The sequence below is a fragment of the Dermacentor andersoni genome, chromosome 3 (genome assembly GCF_023375885.2).
Source record: "Dermacentor andersoni chromosome 3, qqDerAnde1_hic_scaffold, whole genome shotgun sequence".
In the NCBI taxonomy this organism is placed as follows: Eukaryota; Metazoa; Arthropoda; class Arachnida; order Ixodida; family Ixodidae; genus Dermacentor; species Dermacentor andersoni.
The window spans coordinates 236,845,781-236,860,210 of record NC_092816.1 but is presented as its reverse complement, the minus strand read 5'-3'; the positions used below and the strand labels follow the sequence as shown (position 1 = coordinate 236,860,210).

At 46.2% G+C, this 14,430-nt stretch overlaps 1 protein-coding gene across 3 annotated transcripts in view; it reads right to left on the bottom strand.

Annotated features, from left to right (window-relative positions):
• Nucleotides 1-4,788: 4,788 nt before the first annotated feature.
• Nucleotides 4,789-14,430, bottom strand: part of LOC126537023 (innexin inx2-like) — a 222,172-nt gene continuing 212,530 nt past the window's right edge. For 2 of the 3 annotated variants that reach the window (XR_008613457.2, XR_008613459.2), the window contains one exon: nucleotides 4,958-5,074. Coding sequence is in view for 1 of the 3 variants with exons in the window: in XM_055073179.2 (XP_054929154.1) it covers nucleotides 4,879-5,074 (196 nt within the window). In the remaining 2 variants the exon portion in view is untranslated. Of the gene's footprint in view, nucleotides 5,075-14,430 lie in introns of all 3 variants that reach the window. The other variant, XM_055073179.2, reaches the window with a different exon arrangement.

Here is a 14,430-nt window from a genome sequence, read left to right as displayed (position 1 = left end):
CAGGTCCGAAGAAAGGATTGAGAGGAAAAAAAAGTAGGCCTACAAACCAAAGTGCGCACGCAATGTTAACGCTCGGTGACCCACACTTCGCCGGTACTGGCGTCTCCGTGAGCGCAAAACTTGGACCGGACGCAAAAGACCTCGACCGCCAGCCACGTGCACGAGGACAGTGACAAGGCACACGCAGTCAGAAAATAAAATCGGCTACAGCACAAGAAGCGCAAACACCCGCAACTAACGTGCACATGTCAGCAGAGCAGCACCGCTCACTTGGTGCAGAGCTCGACCGCAGCGCCCTCACAGTCCGAGGAAGAAGTCGCGCCTTGCTCGAAAGGGAGAGTCGTGCGACTGTGAAAGTAACTGTTAGCGTCCTCGATCACCCGCACCGGTGCGCACCGGGGCGCCTTGGTGCGCACTTTCATCCTCGATCAACCGCACTGGTGCGCACCGACCATCCTCGATCACCGGAAGCGCACCCTGTTGGGGCGGTTTTCCGTTGCCCCGTCTCGCACCGAGAAAATCGGAGGTGCGCCGGGGTGCAATCCCAGCAAGCACTGCGGGATGTGCGACGCGCGCGCGCACTGCCGACTGCAGAACCGCGGACGCTCTGGCCCGATAGCTGCGCAAGCTGCGGTTGCAACGAAGTTGACGGAGTTAGCTAGTGGAGATGTCGGCAATGAGAAAGGAAGCGCTCCTAGTTGCTGCAATAGATGAGCTTTTTTCAAGTTCGTCTGACAGCGAAGACGACATGCTGATCGACCTCGCGTCCAAAAACAATGTGGTGAAGAGCGGCCCAAAGTGGACAGGTTCGTTGAACGGGTCGTCAGGAACGGGTCGTATGGATTAATTATAAAATCCATTGGTGTTTGCTTGCAACCAGGTATGTCGGAGCACGCAGTTTGACAAGGTTCGAGCGCTTGCCGCAGATGCTCAGCACCTGCAAACAATAAAATGTGCGCGCGCGCGTGTTCGCGCACGTTTTTCGCGCCAGGGGCAATGTAGCGCTGCAGGCAAGCACCCTGCACGGGGTGCAGTTTTGTCCTCGATGTTGACCCTCCGCAGTGCGCCACCACGGCGGTGCAAATCGCACCATTCTGGTTTCGGGGCAACTCCGGGGCAAGGTGATCGAGGACGCTATGTGAAATGAGGGGAAATGACGTCTTTTGTTTACTTCGCTGTCTGTGGTTCCGGTAACCGTGATCGCATGGGTAGCGTGGGTAGTACAGGCGTATTATTTCAACGTTCTTGCGTCTTTTAGGCGACCTTTTTCAACAACTTTGCTGACATTGCTTTCAACAGCGAGGACAGCCTGTGGAGCAGCCCTATCAAACGGACAGGGCCGTAAAATCTGTTTGTAGTTCGCAGTACATCGTCGTTTGGTTTGTGAATGTTAGAAGGTCTTCGTGTTTCTCAGCTGCGTAATCGACGACAGATTTGGCGTCGAGTGGTGTACACTTTGTTCAGGCTTGTTGTGCGCCGTTCTACGGATGTGTACTGTTAATGAGTGGTGTTGTTTGTGCTTCGGGAAATGGTGCCACGCCGGCGGGATTTCCTTTCTTGTAAAAACATCCGTACCGTCTTTGGCGAGTGCTTTCGGAAACTGCTCGCCTTTTGTGCGTGTGCGTGTGTGTGTGTGTGTGTGCGCGCGCACGCGCGCGCTTCTGCTGATATGCGTCGAACGCGTAGGAACGTCCGTACAGTCTTTCGTGAGTGCTTTCGGAAACTGCTCGCATTCTGTCTGTGTGCGCGCGCGTGACATTCGTCGTCATTGCGATTTGCAAAGGTGTTTTTCATTTGGTGACTGCGTCCGCGAACGCCAGGATGTGATACACGTTCGTCATTTAAAGACCCTGGTTCAGTGTAGGGTCACTTACATTTTGGTTGCTTGGAGGTCAGCTTTCAACACATGGCAAGGCATTGCAGTGCGCTTAACCATCATTGGCACACGAACTCCTTTGTCATTTCTCCTTTAAATTCAAATTCAGTTTTGTGTAGTATGTAGGCAGATAATGGTCACCAAGTTGCGACGCTCATCTCGTTTTTTGCCACTGCTGTGCACATATGAGGATTTTTTACTAGGTCAAGCTCTCTTAGCAAGTTGTGAAACACTTAGTGCAAATAATTTTTCACAGCCGTAACTGCGATCATGACCACAATTGATCACATGACATTTTTAGGGATTGTTATTGTTATTACCATATTTTTTTATTTGTGACAAAGTGCGATGGATTTTGACTGCTATTTTGCCTATCTGTTCACCAACCTATTACACTGTTTTGTGGTTGTGCTTTTTATTTTTATATGTGGGCATGCATGGCCAATCTCATGCCTACCTTCTACAATTTGACATAAACAGGCACTAACATGCTCTTAGCAGATTTGTATTTGACAGTATTGTGGTTGACGCACTTGGCTATTTGGAAAATATGCAGGTTCAAGTTCGCCCATTACTACCTCTGACTGATATCTCTGATGCAAAGCAATATTATTAGGATGTGACAAAGTTCATGCATAATTTGTCACTGATCAAACTGCCTGCAATAAACTTTGCCAACTCGCCCTTGTTTGAAGTGTTTCCAATGTGCGATAATCACATTGCCAGATTATTTTATTGCGTGCACAAACAAACATACAGCATTTTATTATGAAACTTTGATGGTACCTGACTCCTATATTGCAATAATATCTTAGGCAGATCTGCTCTGAACAAAGGATTCATTCTTTGATGATAGCTTTCGACAATATCATGGTGCTATCCAGTGCCTATTGGTTGGTCGAGGAATGCGTCATGCAAAGGCAGTAGTATCGTCATAAGTGTTCATCCGAGAATATGTCCCCAAGTGAAAATCATTGCATCAAAAGTACCGACACCAGCTTTGATGGGGATGTATATGTGTTCGTTGCATGAAATTCCAGAAGTTGAACTCTGAACATCTCATTTGCTCTGTAGTTTATGCTGGTATATATGTGTCACGATGGTTCAATGTCATCATACAGCACAGTGATCATGCTTTTGCATGTACTACAAACAACTCATCATAAATCTCACTGTCATTAATGAGGTTTTGTATGCACTACGACTTGAGTACACACACTTTGTATGCAATTCATAGTCATCATCAAAGATCACGTTGCTCATACGACTACAGTGCGTACACATCACACGCCACCTCACACACGTCATACATAATCTCGTCAGGTCTACGCAACTCATCGCACACGTCATACAAGCTCTACGCATTCTTATCGCACATCGCATAAATCTCGTGCACTGCGTAAAAGTCTGCGTAACACATCATACAGATCTCGCTCGTTTTCTATGAGAGTTCGTTCAATATGCATTTCATATTGTTCATTTCTCGTCAAATCTGTGCGACATGCATACATCTCGTTCAATTTCTCGTCAAATCTGTACGACATGCATACATCTCGTTCAATTTCTCATACAAATTTTTCAATAGGGGATCTTTCCTGGACAAAGGTGCTTCTGCGGCACCTTCGTATCCATGTAGCCCGATTGCATCGAGCATGGTTCATTCCAGTGTGCTGTACTGAAGCATGCTCGACAACCTCAATCCGCCTTTTTCATATCGCGACGGCGCACGCATCCTGCCCTAGCACATTAGTCGCCAAACGTCTTGGAAGGGTTTCGCGCGTGGCCGCACGCCGGCAAGTCCCCCTCAACCCCCCCCCCCCTCCCCCCAAAAAAGAAAGGAAGCGCTCGAACGCGCGCTGCTGCAGCCACTCGTGCCGTGTACAGTGTCGAAACTCTATACTGGCAGCTCGACGTCGGTGCGGTGCCGAAAACGTGCGTAGCATAAGACTGCAACTCCACTTTAAAACAGGCAGCAGCCAGGGCATTGTCCGCACGGACGATGCCCTGGCCGCTGTCTATGTGTGAATGCAGCACATAGAACAATGAAACCCTGGCCCTCAATCCCCAGCCGCTGCGAAGCGATTGACCACGGCGGCGGTCAGACCTGTGACGCAGCAGAGGATACTAAGAATCTCTTGGTCCGGACAAGCCGCCATTGGAATCTGAACCTGGCAACCTTTAAAGCTAGAACGCTATCTAGTGAGGCGAGTCTAGAAGTGCTATTGGATGAATTAGCGTGATGTACACCAGGATATAATAGGGCTCCCCTACTAGAAAACCCTATTTGTTTTCAAACAGGATTAATCAAATAGGGTTATGGAACGGGACCCCGTTTGATCCTGTTCAGTCCTGACCTGTTTAAATCCTATTTAATTCTGTTTAAACCAGACCCGTTTAAATCCTGTTTAAACCTGACCCGTTTAAATCCTGTTTAATCCTGACCCATTTACTCCTGCCCTATCTAACCCAGACCTGTTTGCCCCTGTTCATACCTATTTTTGCTACCTTCATACCAGGTCCTTTCAGAATGGATTGGTATCGTCTAATATCATTTACTCTTTAAACCTATTTTGTACACGTGTGTATTTTGCGATAAGCATTGAAGAAAAGTAGGTCTGCATTAGGTTTGCAACAAGAATGCCACTTTCACATGTAGGTTTGCCTGGTACATTGCTTGATACGAAGATGAACACAATTTTCGGCATAAATTGATTAGCACTACCAACACGGATGTGACACATCACGAACGAGTTTTGTATGACCCACAAGTATGTTCTCTATGTATGACCTACAAGAAAATGCACCCTGAAGAAGATGGTACCTCATTTTCTTATTTACTAAAAGTATGCAACTGCAACTCTTGCAAGTTTAGTAAATGTTTGATTACTTGTACTCATCATACTGCAGTACATTTTTGCTGTAATGGTTTGTTCACAAATCTACAGTAAAGTGCAATTTCGTTATCGGAAATGTCAGGAAAAGAATTGGCAGGTACTTGTAATTTAAGAAGTAGGTATTTCTGTACGCCCACTTGAGCTTTCATTAAGCGTGAAGTCCTCCGGCTTAAGCAAAAGCATGTCATACATGTCTTCAGCACTGTTTATTGGACCTTGTAATGGTAATTCGATGCACCCAGTCTGCTGAGAGGAATGCTGAGACCGCTGGAATATGTAGCTTGGGTGAGAGCGAGCAGGGCACCTGAAAAAGAAAAGCTAATAATTTATCTTCACTCATGCAACAGGCTAATACATAGGCAAATTTGCTTATGTTCACAAAGAAAAGAAAGGTTCAGCATTCCTATCATATTAGATAATGAACAAATCTTATCGAAAATTATTTGGTTTCATCCAATCCCTGTTTCACGGGAACATGGATTACTGTGGGAGAATAAGCTGTCATAATTAGCAGGCTATTGAAACAAGTGTTATGGAATAAAGATGAACACACTTCTTGATTAACCATAATTACTAGTATTGAAGCAACATAATACAAGCATTAAATACCTTTAAAAACAACACCGACAGATTGAGATAACAAATTATTCAGAAACTAAACCCTTCTGCCAGCAAAGTAAATACTGCAGTGTACTGGCTTTGACATTGCACTGCTCAGGCGGAGGCCATGGGAATAAATTCCGGCCACAATGGCTGCATTTCGATAGCAGGGAAATGCAAAAACCCCTATGTAAGGTCGGTCCATTGGGTACACGTTAAAGGAGACTAGGGACCCCGTCAACTTGAAGTTGTGAAAACCGGGGGAAACTTCAAGATAAGCAAACTCACAGAAGTAGAAGACCCTGGCCATGCGAAGACCATCTAAAGCCTTTCAAGGTAGGTGCCAGCAGCCGCTAAATTTCTTGCAAATGCTAAATACAGCAAAAGCGGTATTTTTCAGTAGATCACTTTTGCAAGGTATTGTACAATTTGGCACCCGACATGTTGGGCATCTACGGGCAACAGCAATTCTTACACAGATCATAGCAAACATTGTTGCAGATTGGTATTGACACGTCCAAAGCCTAGTCACACAAAATATCGTGAAACATGCTCGTATGACAAAAAGTAATCAACTGGCAATACTGCCCAAAGGCCGAGATTTTGTAGCCATGCCTTCCACTTTTTTATGTGCCACTCTTCCACTGTTTTTGGCTTGCTTAAATTGGAAAATCCTATTTAAATTCAAACTGTGTTGCACAGGTTTACACTGCGATTAACAGGGACCTCTTTAGCAACAAACAGACATAAACAGGACCAGTTTACACCCGACTAGGTATGAACGGGGTCCCGTTTGGAATGCAAGCAGGTATAAACAGGACCAGTTTACAAAAGAACAGGTCTGAGCGGGGTCCCGTTTAGCATGCAAACAGGTTTAGGCACGACCAGTTTACATAGAAATAGGTCTTGACAGGAGCCCTGTTTGCAACTAAACTGGTTTATACTGGACGCACTGGCACCACACAGCGGCGCCTGTTTCACACAAAAGCTGGTTTAATCTGGAGCTTTGTGGCAACCATACTGGATGGTATCATGCATACCAGTTTAATGCTTGAATAGAACTGGGAAGGAGCTTTTTTATTGTTCGATATGCTGACAATTTAGCCCCTAGTGCTCAATTGGGGCCATTCCCAAGCTCGACAGAAATTGCGTGACCAATGGCTGGCATTGTAGCTTTCAAAAAAAGCTACATGCACGCACATACACACAAACAAAGCGATTTCGCAAGCCGTGTCCATTATTAAAACGTAGACTTTTTGAAAAGCTCTGACACTCACGACGCATACAGCACGCGGTCACGCATGCACGCACACACATGCAAACAACGCAACCCGTGTACGAAAGCGCCGGCGACAGACAGTACCGACGTTGATATGCCTGTGTCACACGAACATTTAATCGCGATCAAGCCCGATCGAAATCGTAATTCTCGACTGTGATTGGCTCCCGCGCGCAGCTTGCGCAATGGAGCTAATCCCAAACAAGAATTTCGATCTGGATCGGGCCTGATCGTGATCAAAAGTGCGCCGTGTGACACCCGTAGAGTAGCAACACGTTTACAATAAAGCAAGAAATCAAGCCACCATGGCGGCAACGTCCGAGGCATGGAGGGCACTACTCTTGAACAGTACACAGCCGAAAAACGACGCACAAAAAACAAAGCGAAACAATGCGTCGATGACACTACTCTACTCCAAATGTGTCGTTAATTACGCCTCAGAAAACAGGTACACCTCGGAAAATTCACAGACGAAACTGCAATATGCTGCGAATTCCAAACCCATTCCCGGTCCTGAGACATCTATATGGCCGCTATGCAGATTGCTATCCTCTCTCTTAAAAGCAACGTTGCTGAAACACGCCCTACAAGACGGTGTAGGACTCGCAATACATCGAAGTATAACGCCGTCACCATCCATGAGATCACCGAAAGCAGGGTCGCTTTCGGTAGCGGCCTACAGATGGCGGCACCGGTAGCGCTGGTAAAGTTACAGGTGATATTATTTTCCCGTCTTCAGCTGTCGCTACATGTGAGTGTGCGCTGCATAGACGCCGTCCGATGTGGTTGTTTAATTGTGCGCACGCTGTGCCGACAAAAATTGTGGTGCATTTTGCATGCATTGATAATCACAGAACCACTGGGACCGCGTAATGTAGCTCGCAGTGTCTTTCGTGTCGTGCGCCGATGTCGAATATTGTAGATATGAACCTTCGCTCTTTCTTTGTTCCGGGCTCATGAAAAGGATTTCCTCCTCTGGCAGTCTCGCATCGTATCACACTGCACGGAAGAATTTGGTGAAAGTTGTGCTATGACGTCCTGCAGTTGATGTGCAATTGAACATTGTGTGCGCCGGAAGGACCGTCGGTGCAGTCGATGCCGCGGCACCTGTGAAACTAAAAGGAGCGTTTCCCGAGTACGCCTACAAAGGTAAGTCCGGCGCTTGCGCGCATGCTTCCAGTCTATGGTTTGAGAAGTGTGCGTTGTTGTACGTATCGCAAGATCCGTACAACAACCGAATCCGGATTAGTAAAGAAACAAGAATTATCAATGTGCTTTTCAAATGTTTGTTCTTCATGTCGCAGTGCACATTTATATAGAAAAAACCATGGAAATTGCCCTAAAACGTATTGATGTTGCCAACAGCTTTATCTGTGGTTTATTTGCTTTCACCTTTGAAGCACGCTAGTGCGGGTGGTTCTTTGATCTAAATGGGCACAAAAATTCAAACAAGGAAAGCAACAGTTTGTGTACATAATTTTTCATTGAGAAATGGTATAGGCATTTCTAGAAGTACTACGTCGATGTGTTGTCTTCACAGCTAACAGCTGCGCGAGATAGCACCCGATTGCTGTGTCGACGCATGCCCAGATTTTCAGCTTGTATGGAAATTCTTCTCTTTATAGAGTGTCGTCATATGGGCGTGGGTTAGTGTCCTGTGCGTTTTCGTGTGCTTGTAAAAAGTTCCGATCTTGCATAGAAACCGAAGTTACAACAGCAATGTTTCTTTTTAATCAAAAAATCTTTCTCTTTCCTGTATTGTCTCTCCAGAAAAAGAGGTGGTCTGTTGTAATTTTGAGCGCATCTTCCTTTCGGACAGTGCGTTTCGGACAGGTTTTGGGACGCTTTTCATGTCCTTAGGAATTTTTTGATAGTAGAATTGACATTTCACTTTATGCAGATGTACGCTTGTGTGAAGCTTTTTATAGAAGATTCATGTTTGCTACAGTTCGATTTACGTGTTCTATAACCGCCTGTGATGTAAGAATCGGATATTTGCACTACCATATGCAGCTTCATGTAACTGGTTGTATGAGACTTTTTCAAAACATAACTTGATCTTGTGATATCACAGGTTTGCAGTTTCAGCAGGGATTGCAATAAATTAAACATTTCTTATTGTTTAGGGATGTCAAGATGTTGTGAACCAGAGGCACCTCCACATATGCACCTGCGGCACTTCTGCAGCCTCAACAGCACGGCAAAGTATCTGATGGGCATGCTGTGACAAGATGCGTACAAAGCAGTCGCTGCCACTTACACGAGCTGCATATTTTGTTGGTATCATCCATATTTGTAAACTCCTGAATTTTTCGTGGGTTTACAAATGTGGGCTCATTTTACAATTTTATGAATGTCACTTTAGCAGGAGAATGAAGTTGGGTTGGTTAAGATGTTTTAAATCTGTTGAGAGATGGGTGGCATGAAATTGTTAAATGCATGTAAAAATAATTGTAATGGTACTTGTACTGCCTCATAATTAGCAATGCAATATCTCTAACGAGAACCTCAGAGGGGCACTTCCTTTAGGGAAGTTTGGTCAGATAAATTCCTGGAGCAGCCTAAAGCGGCAACAGGAACCACACTGAAAACGCTCTGTCATCTAAAAAAACATTCTTGTCAGTTACTGGTTTCAAGTTCGCTGCTGCTTTTTGTGCTGCATGACAAGTTAAATAATGGTTGATAATGTGTGTGTAACGTAATAGTTCTGCAGAAACGCATGAGATGGAGAGGAAATTAATAAAGGAAAAATCAGACATCCACCCGTTCGTAGCATTTGTTACAAAGGAAACCCGTATGGGTTCCTCAAAAGGAAAGCCTCCCAGGTGAAGAAAAATTCGTCCTGGTCCGGTACTCGAACCCGGGGCTACCGCCTTTGCGGGGCAGCCGACTTCGCAAATTCGACTTCCCTCGGCCATCTGCTATCCGCCTGGTTAGCTCAGATGGTAGAGCGGCTGTCCCGGAAAGGCGGTGGTCCCGGGTTCGAGTCCCAGACCAGGACAATTTTGTTTTTCAACTTTGAGGCTTTCCTTTCGAGGAATCCGTACGGGTTTCCTTTGTAGCAACTGCTACGAACAGGTGGAGGTCTGATTTTCCCTTATTAATTATGCGTGCGTGTATGCAACAACGGAGGTGCTGAGAGCAAGCTTTAAAAATATGTGTGCTATGTCCCCAACGAAGAATTGAGTGTCTGCAGCATTTTTACAAAATATTATGTTCACAGGTTGGCAGGCATGACATAATGTACAACAATAATTTAAAACACTTTTGCTGTAGCTGCCATACTCATAACGTCCATTTTCGGTCTACTAGAATCGTATATTTAGAAGTTGGCCCACGTTCGGTTTGATCAAGCTATATAGGTAGCCCTCTCTGAGTTAAATATAATTAGGGGATATTGTAGATGTGCATGATATACCTACTCACTGCATTGTGACAGATATTTTTAGGGACTGTGTTGTGAGGCATGGATATCTTTTTACCTCTATGTCTTGCTACAGGTTGCCCGACAAAAGCAGAAAAGCTTTGCCCACCTTTAATATTATGCTGTCATGTAGACTTCTAACATCTGTGGCCAGATAGACTATGTTCTTAATTACATTTTCCTAAGTATTCACTATTGTGTATCACATTATTGTGTATTGCATTACTGTGTATTACATGTATTTCTTTCTCTTCTTTTGGAGGGGGGCATTCATTTCTATAATACTACAGAGAAAGGGACTTCAAAACAAAAGAAAAGCCACGAAAGGTGGCTTAGAAGTGTATGAAGCTTGGAATTCTACATTTCATCTCCTAAAGTGCTACCAGTAGTAAAACATTCCTAATTGCCTTTCTTATAAGCCAGCTGCCAGATACATAGTCCCATTATTAGAGTATGGTACTTTTTCTTCTTTTGTCTGACTTGTGTTGTTGAATGTTCTCCTTATTGAAGTACTATAGCGCCAAACAGACGACAACTTGTCGTCTGTTTGCCAAACAGATGACAACTTGTCGTCTGTTTGGTGCTATAGTACTTCAGTAACATGCACCAACTAGCCGAACAAAAAGTTCTGCTGGAATGTTCTCCTTGTTAGTTCAGGATTTTTTTTCCTGCCACCTAACGCAATACTCGAACTGAAGCCTATGAGCTATGTGTATGATAAGTAAGTAAATTCCTGAAGCGTGCAAAATACCATGCAGCATAATATATAAATGTTGCCAGTTTAGAATGCTTCTCGAGTGCAGCGCAGCATGGAGCTTGAGGCTGATCTCTTCAGATGTAAAGAAAGTTGCAGGTTATGAAAATGTGAACATGGTCTTGGCTTGTAGCGCGAAGTGAACACGGACACAGAAAGGAGCAGACAGGACGTGTCCGTGTTCACTTCGCGCTACAAGCCAAGACCATGTAACCGTACCAACTCGCCCAACTGCCTATCCTTTTGTATGAAAATGTGGTACTACAAACTGCTGGTTACGCATGTCAGTCAGCCTGTTGCATTGACCACAAGTGAGAATGAAACCGAAAGCTGGGTGTGCTCGGCTCTTTCCCATATGACACAGGATAAAGCTTCAACTCTGCTTTTGCTTCTCTTATAACAGGAGCATCCCCCTCAGCTTTCCCTCTTATTATTCTGTCTAATTGCCAATATGCATGACTTATAGAGACTTGGTTATGAGGTTGACTGCAGAACTTGGCTTATGTGTGCCTGAATAGATAGTGGTACCTGATATGAAGTGCTGTGCCACAAGTGTCAAACATGATTCGTTCTTCTTATGCTACGTCATAGGCAAACAGCCTATATATATAGTTCGCTGTCACTGAAATAAAACAGTGCGGTACGTGCTCTTGGATTGTCTCTGTCACTCTGCCACCCGCTACAACAGTGGCGACGAGGGTGACCACCCCGCGGAACCCCCGCCACGAACAGTGGCGTCTCGGTAGCGCTGGGAGTCTTGCTGGGTGCTGAAAGTAATCGAGTCTACGGAGCATCGGCGGTCATGGCCCTGGCTACGAACCTCGGTACCCCAAGTTTCGACGAAAATCAAGATAAGTGGGATATTTACTTGACTCGAATGGAGGCATTTTTTGAAGCAAATGATAGTAATACAGATGATAAGAAAAGGGCGCTCTTGGTTTCGACACTGTCAACGAAGACGGTAGGCGTTTTTGCTGGACACTGCGCCCCCCAGAAAGTAAATTACCTGAGTTTCAAGGACGCACTTACCATCCTAAATATCCACTATGCGCCGAAGACTAATGAGGTTACCGCAAGTTACAAGTTCTTTACAAGGGATCAGGCTGCAAGCGAATCTGTCCGGGACTATTTTGTTGAGCTACGCAAGCTTGCGGATAATTGTCACTTTGGCACCAGTTTGGACCCTCTGTTACGGGACCGCATTGTTTGTGGCATCCGAAATCGGGCGGTGCAGCTGACGCTGCTTGAAAAAACTGAGCTCACACTTGCCCAAGCTGAAACGATTGCCATAGCGGCAGAGACAGCCGCACTGGAAGTAAGCGCCATGGCTAGACCTGATGATGAGGCTGCGGTGTGCACTGTAGCGAGTAAATCGCGCCGATATCAGACCTTCACCAAAGATAAGCAAAGCCAAACTGAGTGCGCACGCTGCGGAAACTACTTTTTTTTTTTGACTCTGTTGAATTCGAAGCATGTGAGCTGCCACGAACTGCGGAGGGACAGGGACCTTTGTCAGGCTTGATTGCCCCTGCCCCTGCAGTGAGCTTTGTATACTGCTTACTGTAAATAAAAACACTTACTTACTTACTTACTTACGAAGCAAGCGACTGTCCGCACAAAAAGGAGCAGTGTATTCGCTGTCGGAATACTGGTCATTTCGCAAGAAAATGGCGCTCCCAATCGGGCCTCCGGGCTGGTCGTAGACGCGATGGGGTCGTTAACGCAGCTCCTTATGAAAGCGCTGTATCCGAAACGGAGCAAGGCGATATTTCATCAGTCTTCACATTGCAGGAATCACGGGAAAAGAAATCGTTGCTCCAGGCGTCCCGCAGAGTTATCCGCTGGGGTGGCGTGCCCTTGAACACGATTATTGACACGGAATCACCGTTTTCTATCATTCCGCAGGAGGTGCATCTAAGGCACCGTCTGAGTTGGCCACGCTTATCGAAATCCAAACACACGCTCAGCTGTTACTTGGGCCAGCTACCCATTGTCGGTGAACTGCACCTTGAAGCCCATTTTGCGGGGAAGACTGTACTTGCCACACTGATAGTTACAGGTTGCTCGGGTCCCAGCCTCTGCGGAAGGGACTTGATCCAAGCGTTCTCGCTTTTGCCGTCCGGGTTTCTCGCTACGGTTCAATCGACGTCAGCAGATCCCGACAGCCTCAGGACCGAGTTTCCTGCCCTTTTTGAGCCAGGACTTGGAAACATTCAGGGGCCACCTGTGAAATTCCACATTCGAGAAGGCGCCCAACCGAAGTTCCACAAGGCGCGGTCAATTCCTTATGCTCTTCGTGAAAAAGTGGAAACTGAGCTGGACCGTTTAGTAGCGCAAGGCATATTATCGCCCATAGCACATTCTGAGTGGGCGGCGCCAATCGTACCAGTACTGAAGAAACACGGGTCCCTTCGCATCTGCGGCGATTTCAAAACCACAATCAATGCTGCGTGCATAACTAAGCAGTACCCTTTACCAAACATGGAAAACATTTTCGCGTCACTACGTGGGGGATCATTTTTCACAGCACTGGACCTTAAGGATGCATATAACCAACTCCCATTGGATGAGGAGGCGAGGAGCTTGGCTGTGATAAACACTTACAAGGGGTTATTCTGCTATAACCGTCTTCCGTTTGGAGTTGCCTCGGCTCCCGCGATTCTTCAGCGGCGCATGGAAACGGTCCTGACCGGTCTTCCAGCCGCGCAGCTGTATTTGGACGATGTATTGATAGCGGAACGTCAAGACGATATTGGCTCAGTGCTTCGGGACGTTTTGCGCAGGCTTCAAGAAAATGGTATCAAGCTGAAGGCCGAAAAATGCCATTTTTGCAAAGACTCAATCGTCTACCTGGGCCATCGCATTGACAAAGATGGCTGACATCCACTTGAGAAGAACCTAGCAGCAATACGCGACTCGCCACGGCCTACGAATGTGAGCGAACTGCGCTCGTTTTTGGGTCTGTTGACTTATTATCACCGTTTCTTGCCACACATGTCAACGATGCTGGCCCCGTTGTATCTTCTGCTTGAACAAGAGCATAAATGGCACTGGGGAGTGGTGCAGGAAAATTCATATCTCAAGGCTAAACAAACACTTCTGAGTTCGCCTGTTCTGACGTATTTCGATACCAACCATCCAGTGCGTTTGGAATGCGATGCGTCACCTTCGGGTTTAGGTGTCGTAATCTCGCACCGAATTGGAAAATTGGATAAGCCCATTGCCGACAAGAATTATTCTCAGCTCGAGAAGGAAGCGCTCGCACTGCTATTCGGTGTAACAAAGTTTCGAGACTACCTGCTGGACCGCAAGTTTATATTAGTCACGGATCACCAAGCACTGGAGGGACTTCTACGAGAAGATCGACCTGTGCCCCCAATGGCGTTGGCACGTATTCAGAGATGGGCTCTGTTGCTAAGCCAGTATAGCTACCGCATAGAGTACAAGGCCGGCAAGGAAAAGGCCAACGCGGACGCACTCAGCCGCTTGCCCGTGCCGATAACAGACGTTTGTCGATCGGGCACCTTACCAAAATACGTGTTGTCCTCGGAGACCCTTGACAGCTCGTTCGTGGCAGCGGATGCCATACGGGCGCTGACGAAC